Source organism: Somniosus microcephalus, chromosome 13 (assembly GCF_052327205.1).
Source record: "Somniosus microcephalus isolate GS21.2 chromosome 13, FLI_Smic_1.0, whole genome shotgun sequence".
Taxonomy (NCBI): Eukaryota; Metazoa; Chordata; class Chondrichthyes; order Squaliformes; family Somniosidae; genus Somniosus; species Somniosus microcephalus.
Window position 1 is genome coordinate 49099808 of NC_140999.1, and position 21245 is coordinate 49121052.

The 21245-nt window shown below is 44.4% G+C and overlaps 1 protein-coding gene across 2 annotated transcripts in view; it reads right to left on the reverse strand.

Moving 5' to 3' along the window:
* Positions 1–20495, reverse strand: part of hdgfl2 (HDGF like 2) — a 100269-nt gene extending 79774 nt beyond the window's left edge. Inside the window, exon 1 of one of the 2 annotated variants that reach the window (XM_086004889.1) lies at positions 20288–20495. In XM_086004889.1, the coding sequence (XP_085861015.1) occupies positions 20288–20359 (72 nt within the window). In that variant the 5' untranslated portion in view covers positions 20360–20495. The remainder of the gene's footprint in view (positions 1–20287) is intronic. The other variant, XM_086004888.1, reaches the window with a different exon arrangement.
* Positions 20496–21245: the final 750 nt, after the last annotated feature.

The window sequence follows — 21245 nt, forward strand, 5'->3', positions numbered from 1 at the left end:
CCAATAGTTAGCTCGATGATGTTGCGGGTGGTTTGATGGCTCTCGTTGTAGGCCTCTTCAGCAGCGGTCCTGGGCGCGCGGAGCGGGGTCATGAGCCAGGTGCACAAAGGATAGCCTTTGTCCCCGATGAGCCATCCTCTTGGGGGAGGCTGTGCCTGGAACATGTCATGCACAGTACTCTGCCGCAGGATAAAGGCATCGTGGCTGCTGCCTGGGAAGCTGGCATTGACTGCCATGATGCGCTGCTTGTGGTCACATACCAGCTGCACATTCAGAGAATGGTAGCCCTTCCTGTTGCGATACTGCTCGCCATGCTCCAGAGGGGCCCGCAAAGCCACATGCGTACAGTCAATGGCGCCCTGCACCAAGGGGAATTCCCCGAGTCTGGCAAATCCCAATGCGCGCTGATGCTGGCTCTCGAGGGCCATGGGGAAGGAGATGAATTGGCTTCTCCTTCTGAACAGTGCTTCGGTCACCTGGCGGATGCAGCGATGCGCGACATACTGGGAGATGTTTGCTATGTCCCCAGCAGCGTATTGGAAGGAGCCAGTGGCATAGAAGTTCAATGCCACCGTCACCTTCACTTCCACCGACAGAGACGTCCTGCACCTGAGCTTTGGCCGCAGATCTCGGCGAAGCAGGTGGCAGATCTCTGCAATCACCTCCTTTCGGAATCGGAGCCTTTTAACACATCGCGCGGCACTCATGTTTAGGTAGGAGCGCTGCTGGCGGTATAGCCTGACTGGGTAAGGCCTACGTGGCCGACGCCTGTAGCCCCCTCTGCCTCTAGCCAGGGCTGCCCCTCTCACAATGCGTCTGCGAGCCCTACGGACATGGCGCTGCAGCTCCGCGTTGGCACCCCATGCAGGCCCCATCAAATCCTGGCAAACAGTCTAATTTCCAAATGGCCACTTGCAGCGCTATGGCCTGAGTCCAAAAATACCTGGCTCTTGCTGCTTGAAACCAGTTAGCTATCCTCCTTGTTGTGTCTCCAGAAATGCGTTGCACAAGACTGTTTTCTGAAAAAAGGCTGGCCTTTATACTGGAGAGGACGTTCCCTTTAATTAGCGCCCCCCGGGGCCCGCGCTGGTTGTGTTGCGTTCCTTTTTCCAAACGCTCCGGCCGCCCGCCGCACAATGGGGCGGTCCGACTGAAGTTTGGAATCGGGGCGGCCAAAGGGCGTTGCACGAGGATGTGACGTCATTTTCTGCGCGCGCATCCGGGCGGGCGCTAAACTTTGCGCCGGCGCTAACGGGCAACTTAATTTGGGGCGGGGCGCAAACTGCACTGCGCCCGGGCGCTACACGCATAGCGCCCGGAAATCACTTCTCTTAAGGCGCTAACTGCTGGCGCAAGCGACTGAAAATCTAGCCCAGAGCATTTAACAACAGTAATAAGGCATTAGCAACTAAAGCCACATAAAAGGAAAAATAGTAAAAAGTTAAAATTAAAATTACTACAGGAAACTCTCGATTTGCCGGCACCTAAATAACCGGAAATCTCTGTTAACCGGCAAAATTCAGGAGTAGGTTCAGGTAAGTTTTACTTCATATTAGTGGCCGTTCCTGGATCTGTGGCTGTGTTCCTGCACCTGTTGCTAAGCAACAGGGACGCCTGGATCTTGTGGCCAGGGTTCCTGCACCTGTTGCTAAGCAACAGGGACGCCTGGATCTATTGCTGTGTACGGGGCTCTCGTACCTTTTACTATACCTCTCTGTAATCCAGACTTTTTGATAAACCGGCACCATGCCGGTCCCGTATAAAAAAGAGTTTCCTGTATATCTGAATGCGCGAAGCATTCATAACAACATAGATGAATTATGGAACAAATAGTGATAAATAGGTTTTATCTACTAGCCATTACTGAGACATGGGGGGGCGATTTTGCCAGCCCTGGGGAGGTGGGTTTGGAGACGGGATTGCCGGGAAAATGGCAGAATCTGGGGGCGGGTACCCATCCCGCCTCCATCATCTTCCCAGGAGGCGGGTACCCGACCCGCACCGGGTACCGTCTCCTCGAGGCGGGAAGGGGATTAGTGCCAATTAACTGCCAGTTAACAGGCAGTTTTTTGGCTAATCCCTATTTTGAGCCCTGAAATGTGGGCTTCCCGACAGCTCCGAACCTCGCCAGGGTCAGCGAGGCGGGCTGTCAGTCTGTAGGGGTCAGAGGGGCCGAGATGTCCAGTGTGCAGGTGAGTGATGGGTGCATGTGTGCAGAGGTAAGTGTGTGAGGTGTGTGTAAAGTGTTTAAATAAGTTTTACTTACCTTTACTTCTTCCTGCAGGCTTCCTCCCTTCAGGTCTCGGGAGTCCCTCAGCTCACCGGCACAGAAAGCAGAATGGCCGCTGAACTGTCAAAAGCTGCAGCCTTCTGCTTTCTGGGCAGGAAGGCTTTCTAATTGAGTCTTGAGTAAAGACGCAACTTAGAAGACAGATTGTCAGTGTTTGACAGCTTCACAGAGCTGTCAAACGATGACATTTCAGTTGTCAAAAGCTCTTGACAGATGAAACGTCACTCGCTGACATCACCTGTAACCGGCTTTCCCTTAATTGGCGGGCTTAATAAGGTCAATCAAGGGAAAATAGCGTGGGTTGGCCACAAGTCGATGGAGGCGGGACTAAAACCCGACAAGTGGGAGTCGCGCCTCCAAAAACTCCCCCTTGACAAAATCCAGCCCGTGGTTGCAGGCTGACCAAGGTTGGGAACTAAATATTCCGGGGTACTTGACTTTTAGAAAAGTTAGGCAAAATGGAAAAGGAGGTGGGGTAGCCCTGATAATAAAAGGAAGTAGTGAGAAAGGATCTTAGACCGGATAAACAGGATGTAGAATCAGTATGGGTGGAGCTAATAAATAACAAACGGCAGAAAACACTGGTGGGAGTAGTTTATAGGCCCCCTAACAGTAATCATAGTGTTGGACAGAGTATAAATCAGGAAATTAGAGGATCATGTAACAAGGGTACTGCAATAATCGTGGTGGACTTTAATCTTCATATGGACTGGGCAAACCAAATTGGCAAAAGTAGCATGGAAAACGAGTTCATGGATTGCATGCAAGACAGTTTTCTAGAACAATTTGTCGAGGAACCAACTAGGGAACAGGCTATTTTAGATCTAGTATTGTGTAATGGGACAGGGTTAATCAGCAATCTTATAGTAAAGGATCCTCTGGGGAAGAGTGATCATAAAATGATAGAATTTCCTATTAAGTTTGAGTGTGATTTTCCTATTAAGTTTGAGTGTAATGTGGTTAAGTCCAAAAATAGGGTCTTAAATTTAAACAAAGCCAATTACGGAGGTATGAGAGCCGAGTTGGCCAAGGTAGATTGGGAAATTAGATTAAAAGTTATGACGGTAGATAAGCAATAATTCATAATTCTCAATGAATATACATTCCCTTGAAGGATAAAAACTCCACTGGAAAAGTGGTACAACCATGTCTAACTAGAGAAGTTAAGGGTAGTATTAGATTAAAAGAGGCTTAAAATGTTATCAAAAAAAAGTTGTAAGCCTGAGGATTGTGATGGTTTTAAAAAATCCGGAAAGGATGTCCAAGAAATTGATATAGAGGGCAAAAATAGAATACGAAAGTAAACTCGCAAAAAATAAGCAGATTGTAAGAGCTTTTACAAGTATGTAAAAAGGAAGAGATTAGCAAAAGTAAACATGGGTCCCTTGGAGGCAGAGAAATTATAATGAGGAATAAGGAAATGGGAGAGACGTTAAACAAATATTTTGTACCCGTCTTCACAGTAGAAGACAAAAAGAACATACTGGAAATTGTGGGGAACGAAGGGTCTAATGAGAGTGAGGAACAAAGTAATTAATATTAGTAGAACAAAGTAATTAATATTAGTAAAGAAATTAATGGGACTAAAAGCCAACAAATCCCCTGGACCTGATGGCCTACATTCTAGGGTTTTAAGAGAGGTGGCTGCAGAGATAGTGGATACATTGGTTTTGATCTTCCAGAATTCCCTAGATTCTAGAATGTTCCCAGTGGATTGGAAGGTCACAAATGTAACCCTGCTGTTCAAGAAAGGAGGGAGAGAAAAAATAAGGGACTATAGACCAGTTAGCCTGACATCAGTAGTAGGGAAAATGCTAGAATCTATTATCAAGGACGTGGTAACAGGGCACTTGGAGAATCACAATATGATTAGGCAGAGTCAACACGGTTTTATGAAGGGGAAATCATGTTTGACAAATCGATTAGATTTTTTTTGAGGGGGGAACTACAGGGTAGAGAAGGGGGAACAAGTGGATGTAGTATATTTGGATTTTCAGAAGACATTCGATAAGGTACCACACAAGAGGTTGTTACACAAGATTAGGGCTCATGGGATTGGGGGCAATATATTTACATGGATTGAACATAAGAACATAAGAAATAGGAGCAGGAGTAGGCCAATCGGCCCCTCGAGCCTGCTCCACCATTCAATAAGATCATGGCTGATCTGATCCTAACCGCCAATCTACTATCACAGAACCATCTCCTGAATCTAACAGAATTAGACACACGAAATAGGAGCAGGATCAGGCTACACGGCACCTGGGCCCGCTCCGCTACCCACAGGGCCATGACCGATCCAAACCTAGACTCGTGTCCAAATTCCTGCCCGCTCCCCATAACCCTTTACTTCTAGGAAACTGTCTATTTCTGTTTTAAATTTTGTAATGATGTAGCTTCTACAGCTTTTTGGGGCAGCATATTCCATGGACCTACCACCCTCTGAGTGAAGTAGTTCCTCCTCATCTCAGTTTTGAAAGAGCAGCCTCTTATTCTAAGGCTATGCCCCCTAGTTCTAGTTTCACCCATCATCGGGAACATCCTCCCCGCATCCACCCGATCCAACCCCTTCACAATCTTATATGTTTCAATAAGATCGCCTCTCATTCTTCTGAACTCCAATGAGTAGAGTCCCAATCTACTCAACCTCTCCTCATATGTCCATCCCCTCATCCCCGGGATTAACCGAGTGAACCTCCTTTGTACTGACTCGCGAGCAAGTATGTCTTTTCTTAAGTATGGACACCAAAACTGTATGCAGTATTCCAGGTGCGGTCTCACCAATACCTTGTACAACTGAAGCAATACCTCCCTATTTTTATATTCTATCCCCCTAGCAATGAAAGCCAACATTCCATTGGCCTTCTTAATCACTTGCTGCACCTGCATACTAACCTTCTAAGTTTCATGCACCAGGACCCCCAGATCCCTTTGTACTTCAGTACTTTCCAGTTTCTTGCCATTAAGATAATAACTTGCTCTACGATTTTTCCTGCCAAAGTGCATAACCTCACACTTTCCAGTATTGTATTCCATCTGCCAAATCTCTGCCCACTTACTTAGCCTGTCTATGTCCTCTTGCAGGTTTTTTATGTCCTCCTCACTCACTACTTTCCCTCCCATCTTAGTATCATCTGCAAACTTTGATATGTTACACTCGGTCCCCTCCTCCAAATCGTTAATATAGATTGTAAAGAGTTGGGGACCCAGCACTGACCCCTGTGGAACACCACTAGTTACTGATTGCCATTCTGAGAATGAACCATTTATCCCAACTCTCTGCCTTCTGTTAGATAGCCAATCCTCTATCCATGCCAGAATATTACCCCCAATCCCGTGATTTTTTATCTTAAGCAATAATCTTTTGTGTGGCACCTTGTCAAATGCCTTTTGGAAGTCTAAATACACTACGTCCACTGGTTCCCCTTTATCCACCCTATATGTTACTTCCTCAAAGAACTCCAGCAAATTTGTCAAACATGACTTCCCCTTCATAAAACCATGCTGACTTTGTCCTATTAAATTATGATTATCCAAATGTCCTGTTACTGTCTCCTTAATAATGGACTCCAATATTTTACCTACCACAGATGTTAGGCTAACCGGTCTATAGTTTCCAGCCTTCTGTCTACTGCCCTTTTTAAATAAGGGCGTTACATTAGCAGTTTTCCAGACTGCCGGGACCTTTGCTAAGTCCAGGGAGTTTTGGAAAATTATTACCAATGCATCTACAATCCCTACCGCCACTTCCCTCAAGACCCTAGGATGTAAGCCATCAGGTCCAGGTGATTTATCCACCTTGAGTCCCATTATTTTACCGAGTACCACTTCCTTAGTGATTTTGATCGTGTTTAGCTCCTCCCCCTCTATAGCCCCCTGTTTGTCCAGTGTTGGGATATTCTTCGTGTCCTCTACTGTAAAGACTGATTCAAAATATTCATTCAGTGTTTTTGCCATCTCCATATTTCCCACCGTTAATTTCCCGGTCTCATCCTCTAAGGGACCAACATTTACTTTAGCCACCCTTTTTCTTTTTATATAACTATAAAAACTCTTAGGATTGAGGATTGGTTAACGGACAGAAAACAAAGAGTAGGAATAAACAGATCATTTTTTGGGAGGACAGGATGTAATTAATGGAGTGCTTGGGCCTCAGCTATTTACAATCTATATCAATGACTTAGATGAGGGGACCGAGTGTAATATATCCAAGTTTGCTGACGATACAAAGCTAGGTGGGAAAGTAAGCTGTGAGGAGGACGCAAAGAGGCTGCAAAGGGATATAGACTGGTTAAGTAATTGGGCAAGAAGGTGGCAGATGGAATATAATGTGACGAAGTGTGAAATTATCCACTTTGGTAGGAAGAATGGAAAAACAGAAGGAGAGACTGGTAAATGTTGGTATTCAGAGGGATTTGGGTGCTCTTGTACATTAATCACAGGAAGTTAACATGCAGATAAAGCAAGCAATTAGGAAAGCAAATGGTATGTTAGTCTTTATTGAGAGGGAGTTGGAGTATAAGAGTAAAGAAGTTTAACTGCAATTATATAGGGCTTTGGTGAGACCACACCGGGAGTGCTGTGTACAGTTTTGGTCTCCTTACCCAAGGAAAGATATACTTGCCTTAGTGGTGCAACAAAGGTTCACTAGGCTGATTCCTAAAATGAGAGGGCTGTCCAATGAGGAGAGATTGAATAGAATGGGCCTATACTCTCTGGAGTTTCGAAGAATGAAAGGCAATCTCATTGAAACATATAAAATTCTTAGAGGGCTTGACTGGGTAGATGCGGAGAGGCTGTTTCCCCTGGCGGGAGAGTCTAGAACTAAGGGTCATAGTCTCAGGATTAAGGGTCGGCCATTTAGGACTGAGAGGAGGAGAAATTTCTTCACTCACCGAGGGTTGTGAATCTTTGGAATTCTCTACCCCAAAGGGCTGCGGATGCTCAGTCGATGAATATGTTTAAGACTGAGATCGATAAGGAAGTGACCCTAGAAATAGTAGATGCATTGCTGGTCATCTTCCAAAATTCTATAGACTCTGGAACAGTTCCCATGGATTGGAGGGTAGCTAATGTAATGTAAAAAAGGTGGTAAAGAGAAAACGGGGAATTATAGACCGGTAAGCCTGACATCGGTAGTGGAGAAAATGCTGGAGTCCATTATAAAAGATGTAATAGCAGAGCACTTAGAAAACAGTGACAGGATCGGACAAAGTCAACATGGATTTACAAAAGGTAAATTATGCTTGACTAATCTACTGGAATTCTTTGAGGATGTAACTGGTAGGATAAGGGAGAACCAGTGAATGTGGTGTATTTGGACTTTCAGAAGGCTTTCGATAAGGTCCCATATAAGAGATTAGCATGCAAAGTTAAATCACATGGGATTGGGGGTAAGGTACTGACTTGGATAGAGAACTGGTTGGCAGACAGGAAGCAAAGAGTTGGAGTAAACGGGTCTTTTTCCGAATGGCAGGCAGTGACTAATGGGGTACCGCAGGGATCAGTGCTAGGACCCCAGTTATTCACAATATATACTGATGATCTAGATGAGGGCACTAGATGTAATATCTCCAAGTTTGCAGACGGCACAAAGCTGGGTGGGTGTGTGTGCTGTGACGAGGATGCAGAGAAACTCCAGTATGATTTGGACAGGTTGGATAATTGGGCAGATGCAGTATAATGTGGATAAATGCGAGGTTATCCACTTCGGTGGCAAAAACAGCAAGGCAGATTATTATCTGAACGGCAATAGATTGGGAAAAGGGGAAGTGCAACGAGACCTGGGTGTCCTTGTGCACCAGTCGCTGAAGGTAAGCATGCAGGTGCAGCAGGCGGTTAAGAAGGCAAATGGTATGTTGGCCTTCATAGCGAGAGGATTCGAGTACAGGAGCAAGGATGTCTTGCTGCTGTTGTACAGGGCCTTGGTGAGACCACACCTGAGTATTGTGTGCAGTTTTGGTCGCCTTATCTGAGGAAGGATGTTCTTGCCATGGAGGGAGTGCAGCGAAGATTCACCAGGCCTGATACCTGGGATGGCAGGAATGACGTATGGAGAGAGATTGGGTCGATTGGGCTTGTATTCGCTAGAGTTTAGAAGAATGAGAGGGGATCTCATTGAAACTTTAAAATTCTAACAGGACTAGACAGACTAGATGCAGGAAGGATGTTCCCGATGGCGGGGAGTCCAGAACCAGGGGTCACAGTCTAAGGATAAGGGGTAAGCCATTTAAGAGTGAGTTGAGGAGGAACTTCTTCACCCAGAGAGTGGTGAACCTGTGGAATTCTCTTCCACAGAAGGCCGTTGAGGCCAATTCATTAAATATATTCAAGAAGGAGTTAGATATATTTCTTAAGGCTAAAGGGATCAAGGGATATGGGGAGAAAGCAGGGACAGGGTACTGAATTTGGATGCTCAGCCATGATCTCATTAAATGGCGGAACAGGCTCGAGGGGCCGAATGGCCTACTCCTGCTCCTATCTTCTATGTTTCTAGTTTTTGCGCACTAAGGGAATCAAGGGATATGGGGCTAGGACGAGAAAGGGGAGTTGATGTAGAAGTTCAGCCATGATCTTACTGAATGGCGGAGCAGGCTCGAAGGGCCGTATGGCCTACTCCTGCTCCAATTTCTTATTTTTTAATCTCACTGAGTCCAACATGAACCATGACTTCTGGCTGTTCACTTTCTTCTCACAGATGTGCTACACCCGTTCAGTGATACCCTTTACCCTGGCACCAGGGAGGCAACACCATTCAGGACTCACGTCTGTGGTAGCAGGAACATCTGTCTATCCCCCTGATAACAACTGCATTTCTACACTTTCTTGTGCCCCCCTCTGCCACCAAGTCTCCCACACTGCCATGGATTTGTTTCTGACTGCACTCCTCCGAGGTGTCATCACCCTCACTGGTATTCAACACTCCCAGGGAATTCCTACACTTCCTGCCTGTTCCTCCTAGTCTGCCCGAATTTCACTCACTTCCTCTCCTCCTGAACTCTCTGTAGCTGCAGGGTGACCATCTCCTGAAATGTGCTATCCACAAAACTCTCAGCTTCCCATATGCACTGTAGTGATGGAATTGGAATTGATACGCACCCAAAATGTCCAAACCTGTCTTATATCTTTACAGATGCTAACCAATTTGCAGTGCATGTCCAGCATTTGTGTTCGGAATATGAATTCTGATTGATCCCCGCTTCCTTAAAGCGTCACCTTTGAAGCCAAATCATCACATTAATATCACTGCTCCAGTGGAAACAGCTCACTCAACACTGACTAGAGATCAAGCTTGGGGTCCTGCAGGTTTACAAACTTTAGCGTCACTGAACATACCCATAATCAGAAGAAGACCAGCAACTTCTAACTCATATCTTTTCGAAAACAAATTATCTCCAATAGCAAGTGTGTATAATATGCAACAAAAATATTTTGTTTAAAAATATTCAGCTCGTTTCAAGCCCTAAATTCACATTTGATGCCAGATTGAACAAATTTGCATAAAGTTAAGAAAACACACACTGTGAAAGTTACCTTGGGCCTCAGGTCCAGGATGACTTTTAAATTGAAAAATTCAAGTGAAAGAGAGCCTACTTCAGGTACAGTACAAGATTCAACTTGGGGCAAAAGAAACTCAAATTTCCTCACAACGTATGTAACTCTTGGGATAGAAAAAGAAAGCCAATAAAAAAGGAATTACAGCAGACAGAGCACCAAACTACAGACGGTAAGTCCATTTTTGGCAAACTCATATCAAAACGCAAGTAAGCAGGCACAATTAAAGAAGCTAGCTTCTTTAAATGTTGTACAAGGGCACATTAGAACCAAAAAACACATCACTGGAATGCTTACCTATAGGCATTTTCCAGCAACATTATAAATGTAATTTATAATAGGTTACTACAGTCATACTAAATGCAGGCTGTTTAATGCCAGCCTAGAGAAACACATCCAAAATTCCACCACTAGCAATATTATATTGAGGTAACATAAATCTTAAGAACTTGCTTGTAACTTAAAATATTTTAATATGGATTGTTAAGGCATGGTCTGGATATCAAATAAGTTTTGGTGATTCGAATTATGACATATAGCTTCTTTAATGTCAACAGTATATGCTAACAACCTGATCACAAAAAGAAAATTACGGGGACGATTTTAACTCTACCCACCCAGCGGAAAGTGGGAGGGTAAGCAGTTAAAATGTCCTCCAGTTACCTGGCCTGAAGACACCAGTATTCCACGTTATGTGATTTTAACCTACTCTTCTGAGCAGGCGGCAAGGACACCCACCCAAAGCCGGTGGGATCTTTCTTTACATATGCATATCGGGTCCTCATGAAGTCACCAGGGCCTGACTGCAATTTTAACTCAGGCCTGAGTGGGGAAGCTGCTTTGACTTTCCCGCCAGGCTAACCCAGGACAGAACAGAATCAGCGCTGGAAGATGCCAAAAAGGGAAAGTTGTTTTTACTTTCCTTTGTGCGAGGAGCAAAATGCCACTCAGGGCCCAACAAGGAAAGCTCATGCACCCACTGTCCCAGACTCGAGACCCTTGCGAAACATGCACAGCACCCAATTCCGCCACCTATCTGGTGTTGGTGGGCAGCTTCTGGGCCACACAATTTTCTGCTGGGAAGTCGGCCAACAGGATTTTAATGTGGCCTGGCTGTTAAAATTGGAAAATTAACTCGCTAGCGTGGTGTCCTGCCAGAAAGCTGCTAGCAGTTAAACTCCAAGCCTATATCTAACGGAGACCACTGAAGGGAAAGAGTGAAATGCTTTTTAATTGTAACTACATTCCACACAATGTTCTGGTAGGTGGAAGTAATGAACATTTTGGTGAGATATGGTCAATGCAAGAATCAAGAAACGAGTTTATTTTGCAGAATACATGTAACCAAACAGTAGTAATTCCAAAATTTAACTTCTACAATGCTTCCTGCAACCTACTAAATAAGAAAGCACACTACATTATACCGGTCAACAGATGGAATACTCACTTTTGTTATGATTTTTTCCGGTCAGCCCCCGCAGGAATCTGACCAGCTATGTTAACCTGTGCCAGTGCTTGCTCTTCAACTATATACGCCATTCATTTTATATTCTGTTTTTAAACACTTAACCAATTCCCTTTTAAATATTACAATCTCTGCCTCAAAAGTCACTTGTGACAAAGCAGTCCACATTCCAATAACCCTTAAGAAAATGTCTTCTAACCTCCCCCTTTGTTCCTCTAGTGATAATCCTGATTCCATGCCTCCTTGTTATTATTTTGTCATCCAGTGGAAACAACCTTTCATTAATTACCACTTCAATGGGGTACAGTAGTGTAGTGGTATTGTTACTGGACTAGGAATCCAGAGGCCTGTACTAATAATCCAGACAACACAAGTTCAAATCCCACCATGACAGTTTGAGAATTTGATTCAGTTTAAAAAAAGACTCGCAGGAGTAAAAAGCTGGTATTGGTACAAGTGTCGTGTTTGACTCTTAACTGTCCTCAGTTGTATCAAAAACTGCTACCCAGTGGTTCAAGAAGGCAGCCCACCACCACCTCTGGGCAACTAGGAATGGGCAAGAAATGCCCTTGCCCAAGAAATTGCCAGCGACACCCACATCCCGAGCATGAATTTTTTAAAAAGCCATCTAATTTTTAAAAACTCTATTAGATCCTCCCTAGTTAATTCTAGTGAATCTTCCCTGTACCCTTTCCATGGCTGCAATATTCTTCCCATAATGAAGTACCCAGAACTGCATGTTGCTTATTCCTCCTTCAAGAAACTAGGAAGAAACTTCTGTTACTTCCAACTACAAAGTAATAATGGATCACACTGTTGACTGAGAAAAGGTAAATTGGTCAAATTATCTTTGATCCTCATACTGACTTGGAAGCTACCATGTCTTGATTATGTTCCTACAGTACATTGTTCCACAGCTAGACAAGGCTCTCGCCACACAGCGATAGCCTCCACTAAAATAGCCCTTCCAATATCATTGCTCACCACAGAGCACATCACTAAATAATGCCAACTACCTCAACACAAGTCAGTCACAATTGAAAAAAGCATTACAAACTTTAAAAGTTTATTCTACAGCCTATAATCAGTAAGTTTTACATCAAAAATACAGAATACTCGGTATAAAAACGATTTATTTTATAACTCATTTCGTGAAGTAGCTGCCACAGACACATTTACAAATGTATGTTGCAAGAAAAACAGGAGATGCATGAATGCATTGGACCAAAGTGATAGCGGATAGGATTGATAGCCATAACTCCCTACATCAAGTGTTCCCAATCTCCTTGAGAAGGAAAAATAAAGTCAGTGAGAGAAAGTAAACTAGCAAAAAATATAAACACAGATAGCAAGAGTTTCTACAGTTATATAAAAAGAAAAAGGGTGGCTAAAGTGAATGTTGGTCCCTTAGAGGACAAGACTGGGAAATTAGTAGCGGGGAACATGGAGATGGCAAATACGCTGAACAAATATTTTGTATCAGTCTTTACAGTAGAGGACACTAAAAATATCCCAACACTAGACAAACAGGGGGCTATGGGGGGGGGGGGCGAGGAGCTAAACACTAAGGAGATGGTACTCGGTAAGATAATGGGACTTAAGGCGGATAAATCCCCCGGACCTGATGGCTTACATCCTAGGGTCTTGAGAGAAGTAGCGGTAGGGATTGCGGATGCATTGGTGGTAATTTTCCAAAACTCCCTGGATTCAGGAAAGGTCCCAGCAGATTGGAAAACTGCTAATGTAACGCCCTTATTTAAAAAGGGAGGTAGACAAAAGGCTGGAAACTATAGACCAGTTAGCCTAACATCTGTGGTTGGTAAAATGTTGTAGTCCATTATTAAGGAAGCAGTAACAGGACATTTGGATAAGCATAATTTAATCAGAGAGAGTCAGCATGGTTTTATGAAGGGGAAATCATGCTTGACAAATTTGCTCGAATTCTTTGAGGACGTAACAAACAGGGTGGATAAAGGGGAACCAGTGGATGGGGTGTATTTGGACTTCCAAAAGGCATTGGACAAGGTGCCACACAAAAGATTACTGCACAAGATAAAAAATCACGGGATTGGGGGTAATATACTGGCATGGGTGGAAGATTGGCTATCTAACAGAAAACAGAGTTGGGATAAATGGTTCATTCTCGGGTTGGCAATCAGTAACTAGTGGTGTTCCGCAGGGGTCAGTGCTGGGACCCCAACTCTTCACAATCTATATTAACAATTTGGAGGAGGGGACCAAGTGCAACGTATCCAAGTTTGCCGACGATACAAAGATGGGAGGGAAAGCAGTGAGTGAGGAGGACATAAAAAACCTGCAAAAGGACATAGACAGGCTAAGTGAGTGGGCAGAAATTTGGCAGATGGAATATAATGTTGGAAAGTGTGAGGTTATGCACTTTGGCAGAAAAAATCAAAGAGCAAGTTATTATCTAAATGGAAAGAAACTGCAAAGTGCTACAGTACAAAGGGATCTGGGGGTCCTGGTGCATGAAACACAGAAGGTTAGTATGCAGGTACAGCAGGTGATCAGGAAGGCCAATGGAATCTTGGCTTTTATTGCAAGGGGGATGGAGTATAAAAGCAGGGAAGTCTTGCTTCAGTTATACAGGGTACTGGTGAGGCCACACCTGGAATACTGCGTACAGTTTTGGTTTCCATATTTAAGATATACTTGCTCTCGAGGCAGTTCAGAGAAGGTTCACTCGGTTGATTCCGGAGATGAGGGGGTTCACTTCTGAGGAAAGGTTGAGTAGGTTGGGCCTCTACTCATTGGAATTCAGAAGAATGAGAGGCGATCTTATCGAAACATATAAGATTGTGAGGGGGCTTGATCGGGTGGATGCGGGGAGGGTGTTTCCACTGATGGGAGAGACTAAAACTAAGGGGCATAATCTTAGAATAAGGGGCTGCCCTTTCAAAACTGAGATGAGGAGAAACTTCTTCACTCAGAGGGTAGTAAATCTATGGAATTTGCTACCTCAGAGAGCTGTGGAAGCTGTGACATTAAATAAATTTAAAACAGAGATAGACAGTTTCCTAGCTGATAAGGGAATTAAGGGTTTTGGGGAGAGGGCAGGGAAGTGGACGTGAGTCTAGGTTCGGATCAGCCATGATCCTATTGAATGGTGGAGCAGGCCTGAGGGGCCGTATGGCCTACTGCTCCTACTTCTTATGTAATTATCCTGCTCCACTCCACTCTGGCTGACTGACACAACAAAACTATAATGGGACCTGGGAGTTTGTTGCATTTCCCTCCTTTTAGTGAGGCGAGCAGGTATAAAAGAGCATACACACAAAACTATGCGTAGCAGCACAGTATAACTCATATTGCACATCTCTATTAAATATGGAATCTTATCTGGTTTATTGTACTGAAGTAGGAAACACAAGTAGAGAGTGAAAAGTTTACCAAGTGTCTTTAACACATTCAAATATTTACAAATCTATCATCTCAAAAGCTTTAATACTGCATTACATAGAACGTACAGCGCAGAAACAGGCCATACGGCCCAACTGGTCCATATGCTCTACACGAGTCTCCTCCCACCCTTCTTCATCTAACCCCATCAACATATCACAATAGCAAAATACTGCGGATCCTGGAAATCTGAAAGAACAGAAAATGCTGGAAATACTCAGCAGGCCAGGCAGCATCCGTGGAGAGAGAAACAGAGTTAACGTTTCAGGTCTGGGACCCTTCATCAGAACTGGAAAAAGCTGGAGATGTAACACATATCAAGCAGGTGCAGAGACAGGGGGAGGGGTTAGGAGGGGAGAAAGGAATTGAAAGAACATACTGTGAAAATGTTGCAAATGGGAATGGCAAAATCATACAGCGTGAAAAATGGGGCAGGGATTATTATCTGAAATTGTTGAGCTCGATATTGAGTCCGGAAGGCTGTAAAGTGCCTAATCGAAAGATGAGGTTCTGTTCCTCGAGCTTACATTGAGCTTCATTGGAACAATGTAATAGGCCAAGGACAAAGAGATCAGAGTGGGAGTGAAGCGGAGAATTAAAGTGACAGGCGACCGGAAGCTCAGGGTCACCCTTACGGACTGAACGGAGGTGTTCCGCAAAGCGGTCGCCCAATCTGCATTTGGTCTCCCCAATGTAGAGGAGACCGCATCGTGAGCAGCGAATACAGTATATTAAATTGCAAGGAGTACAAGTACAGGAAACTTTGTGATATCCGGCACCGACGGGACCGAGCTGTTGCCGTCCCATCAAAACTGCCGGACAAACCAGCGCTAATGTTAAAACATACGGAAGCTTTTGAGCTCCGTATCTAGCAACAAACCCTATTGCTTAGCAACAGCTTCTAAACAGTCGGCCGTAGCTTGCAAGCATCTCTGTAGCTAAGCAACAGCTTTAGCTAGACCTTGCACAGCCTGACTAGTGAAAAAAAAGCAACGAAAAGAAAAAAAACTTACTGAACCGACTCCTGAATTTTGCCGGTGGATCGAGCATTCCGGACAGTTAACCTCCGGATAAACCAAAGTTTCCTGTAAATCACTGTTTCACCTGGAAGGGGTGTTTGGGGCCCTGGACAGTGGGAAGGGAGGAGGTAAAAGGGCATGTGTTGCATCTCCTGCGCTTGCACAGGAAGGTGCCAGGTGAAGGAGAAGGGCTGTTAGGGGTGATTGAGGAGTGGACCAGGGTGTCGTGGAGGGAACGGTCCTTTCGGAATGCTGAAAGGGGAGGTGAGGGGAAGATGTGTTTGGTGGTGGGATCACGTTGGAGGTGGCGGAAATGGTGGAGGATGATCCGTTGAATGTGGAGGCTGGTGGGGTGAAAGGTGAAGACAAGGGGAACCGTACCGTGGTTCTGGGAGGGGAAGGGGTGAGGGCAGAAGTGAGGGAAATGGAACGGACACGGTCAAGGGCCATGTCAACCACAGTAGAGGGGAATCCTCGGTTGAGGAAAAAGGAAGACATGTCGGAAGCACTGGTATGGAAGGTGGCATCGTCAGAACAGATGCAGCGGAGACGGAGAAACTGAGAGAATGGAATAGAGACCTTACAGGAAGCGGGGTGGGAGTAAGTGTAGTCAGGTAGCTGTGGGAGTCGGTGGGCTTGTGGTGGATGTTTGTCGAAAACCGATCGCCAGAAATGGAGACAGAGAAGTCGAGGAAAGGAAGGGGAGAGTCGGAGATGGACCATGTGAAGGTGAGGGAAGGGTGGAAATGGGAAGTAAAGTGAATGAACTTATCTAGTTCAGGGCGAGAGCAGGAAACGGCACCGATACAGTCATCAATATACCGGAAAAAGAGGTGAGGGAGAGGACCCGAGTAGGACTGGAACAAAGAGTGTTCCACATATCCCATAAACAGGCAGGCATAGCTAGGGCCCATGCGGGTTCCCATAGCAACACCTTTAATTTGGAGGAAGTGAGTGAAGTCAGAGGAGAAGTTGTTCAATGTGAGAACAAGTTCAGCCAGGCGGAGGAGGGTGGTGGTGGATGGGGACTGGTTGGCCCTCTGTTCAAGGAAGAAACGGAGCGCCCGAAGGCCATCCTAGTGGGGGATTGGACGTCCATAGTGAAAAGGAGACGGTTGGGGCCAGGAAACTGTTAAAGAGATGGAGGGCATATCCAGCAACATATCCTTCTATTCTTTTCTCCCTCATCTAGCTTCCCCTTAAATACATCTATGCTAGTCACCTCAACTACTCCTTGTGGTAGCGAGTTCCACAATCTAACCACTTTGGGTGAAGAATTTACTCCTAAATTCCCTATTGGATTTATTAGTGACTATCTTATATTTATGGCCCCTAGTTTTGGTCTCCTCCACAAGTGGAAACATCTGCCCTATCAAACCCTTTCATAATCTTAAAAGACCTCTATCAGGTCACAGCTAGAGAAAAGAGCCCCAGCCTGTTCAATCTTTCCTGATGGATATAACCTCTCAGTTCAGGTATCATCCTTATAAATCTTTTTTGCACCTTTTTCAGTGCCTCTATATCCTGTTTAGAAAGTGGAAACCACAACTGTGCACAGGACACAAAATGCATTACAGTATATATGGGGCATTAAAAATAACATCCCACTAAACTGTATGTTATATCCATAGATCCACATACAGTAATTCTGCACCTCAGACATCAGCATTCTCACCAGACAGTGAGGGGAAAAAAATTGCACTTGAGCTCAAGTGCTACTTCTGTGATAATGGAGTGTTTTGTCACTTCCACCACTATGGTCGACCTGTAACAGCTTAGTGTTATACAGCACAAAATGCTCTCTCCAGATACAGCGTAAATTTGTAGAATACAGTTGGGTGTTTTTCAAAAACTCAGTATTATACTCTACCAAAACCCTAGTGACCAATGTCTGTCATTACACAGAAGACATCACAAAGGCCCAGAATTCGCTATAATGGTGAAATTGGTAACAAATGCCACAGGTTACATCATTGTGCTCTCCGATCCTTCAGTGGCGAATTTACACCAGAATTTGCTGAAAAAATAATTAGAATACGCCACAGCAAGCTTAGTGGCGAATTGGTAGCAGGGCGGTCAATGGCCAAAGTAAAAACATATTGCGATATGATGCTACTCAGGCTCAGAAGTGTTTAATGTAGATGTTTAAAAGTTGAACTGGTGGGCAGAAAAAAGAACAAATTTAAATGGGAGAGCGCGCCGTTTCGCTCAAGGACTTTTAAAATATCTGTCTGTAGTTCATTGGACGGTACAGTGACCCCCACCCGCCCACACTACCCATTGAGAATGTACAAATAAACCAGGGGCTTTCAGTCCTCAATTGCTCAAGCAGTCTATAATCCCTGTACAATTTCTTCTTGCTGCTTGGATTGTAATAAGGTGCAAATGGGCACATAGTAAACGTTCCCATTCATAACACATAGGATTAACGATCAACATTTCATTTTTTTTTTTAAGTCATATTTGGATGGTAGTTTAAGGCTAGGAACTGGAAACCTGCTCCTGCCAGATATATATAATTTTTGTTGCTTTGCACCAGTGATCTGAGACACAGTCATAACTGCACCACTGAATAATTTAAAAAGCACCTAATTAAGGAAACAATTATTTATTAATTTAAAATAATATAAACAAAGATTCCTGTTATTGCACCAAACATACTGAGCCCACCAGCGCCATTCTGCAATGGTCTAAGTGGCTGTGGATATCTCAGTTGCGTTAATTCAGCAAATTCAATCTCGCCATTGATTTTAATGAGGGCCTATGACAATTAGCTGTTCAATTTTTTTGGCAAGGGAGCAGCGCAAAAGTCGCAAGAAATTATGGCATGGCGTATTCACCCCATAATTTCCTGGGACTTCTGCACCATATGTACACTGTAGATGCACCATTAATATGGTGCAGGTTTTCAGCAAAGAAGTGTTCTTAATTACCAATAAGCTCCAGATCTACACAATTTTGGTGTTGACTCCCATTGATCACATTCAGAAATAGGAATAGAAGAAAACACTCAAATCAATCTTTCAGTTTGAGCATCTCCACAATATATTACATTCACACTCAGTATCAGCAAAAACACTGGCACAGATTTTTAAAAAACAGATCCGCATCAATATACTTTATTTTTTAAATATACTCCGGAATAATTTAAAAGCAGTAATCGAGCCTCTAAAATCAAATAATTATAAACCCATCAACAAAACCTGAACCTCCTTAGCAGTTTTGTTATCACTCCTCGTAACCACTATGTTTTTAACTACTTGATTATCCTGCTTCCCAGTGAGGGTACATCTAGGATGATCTTTGTTGGATGTTATAACAATTGGAGCTTTCAAGCCTGAGATAGATCATTTTTTGTTAGGTAAGGTTATCAAGGGATATGGAGAAACGGTATGAAAGTGAAATTGAGGGGTAGGTCGGGCATGATCTAACTGCATGGCAGTGCAGCCCCTCAATGGTCTACTCCTGATGCTATGTCCCCAAGTACTTTATGAAGTGTAGTCGTTGTTGTAATGTAGGAAACATGGCAACTAATTTGCACACAGCAAAGTCCCACAGACAGCAATGAAATTAATTACAATATCATTGGTGTTTTGGATAAATGTTGGCCAGGACACCAAGCGAACTCTGTTTCAAATAGTGCCATGGGATCTTGGTTTAACGTCTCATCTGAAAGACGGCACCTCCAATAGTGCAGCATTCCCTCAGTAGTGCAGCATTCCCTCAGTACTGCCCTGAAGTAGCAGCCTAGATTACACGCCAAATCTCTGGAGTGGGGCTTGAACCCACAAACTTCTGACGTAGAGGCAAGAGTGCTACCAACTGAGCCAAGGCTGACACCTTATTATTGTTACATTATAGTGTAAAGTTTCTACGTAATCACCCATAATATTAATTAATGTTTTTAGCAGAATCCAGTTACAAATGTGGGCTGAAGAAATTTAACCCGAGCACTTTCTCCAGGTAACCTGTCAGGTAATGATGATACACAGGCATGGGATAGGTTGGGGTAAGCTTGTGTGTAGCAGCAGCCCTCGGCGCGCTGCATGCTGGGAAATGTAGTCCGCCAGGACCACGGCCTGCATTGCATCACACGAACCCTGGTCAGTTTGAAGGACTACAACCCCCACAATGCATCGCAAGCACCAGACATGCGCAGTACCGCGAGTGCATCCAGAAAAATCCACTGTACAACACACATCCGTCCGCCCCCCCCAAACAAAAAAAACTTTCAGCCACAAATCTCGCACCAATAAAGAGAGACTCGGCATTAATATCGGCTTAAAAAAAGAAAGTTCTCACAAAGAAAGAGAGGTCCAAAACACCTCGGGCCTCTTGCCTTCTCCATTAATATCAACAAAAGAATTGGCCACAAGAGGAAAAAAACTGAAATGCAAAAGGAGAAGGGTTTCAATTTACCTCACACGGATTCGAGCGCCATATTTGAAATTTAAAAAGTTTTGATTTTGCTTTTATATTTTTTCCCCCTGTCAGACTCTCTCCCTCCCGCCAAAGCGCATCAGACAGCGCGATACTCACCCGGGCCGGCCAGTGAGGGTAACCCTTCATTTTGGCGAAGACCAGGTCTCCCGCTTTGAAATTGTGAGGCATTTTCTGCTCGGTCTTGTCTGATATGAAGCAATAATTTTTTTTTAAATAAAACGGGACTCCGGCAGCACCGCAGCGCGATTCCTAGCGTTTCCAATACTGTACAGCGCCCGAGGGGGGAGGGTAAAGCCTAACCTGCTGCCAGAAGTCCCGCCTTCTCCCACCTCTGATTGGCTTCTGCTGCTCACTAGGCCACAATCCCAGTCTCTGATTAGCGGGTGCGGATGTCAGTCTTATGACGTCAGGCAGGGGGGGGAGCTGCCAGGTTCGTGTGATGCGTAGAAAGGGAGGGGGTGGTTGGCTTGAATGTGGGATAATCAGCTATGGTCTCTAGGCTGTTGCCTAGAGGCTATTTCACAAGATTTCCCCCTATAATTTTCCTTCTCTTTTCAGGTGCTGAGGCACTTAACCCAGCACTGGCAGCCCTCTGCTACCTTGCAAAAGGGGAGGAGTTGGGTTGGGAGGCCACCTGTCCATATTGGGGGTGACTGTCTTGGTAATTTTGATAATCAGAAAAAGTACAATTTTGACCGCTGCATGCACAGCATACCAGTTCTGCATTTGCACATGCGCGGTCAGATCCATCTCATGCATCTCAGCGTTTGGGGGAAAAATGCAATCTGATTTTGGACTTGGAAAATGTGACAGCTCTGTACCTTTTCCCAGTGGCCGTTCTTCGTCTGTGAGCCCAAATCAATGATCTTCAAACATTTCTGGGCGGACGACCCTTTGCAAATATTGACACATTCCTGGGTACCCCTGGTCCTAACTTCTGAATGGCAGACACAGCTGTCAAAAGACATTTGAAAAATAAAACATTTATTAGTATACAGTAACAAAAATAGCATACTAGTATGTCAGAAAAATCTAGAATTCAGAATTCTCAAGG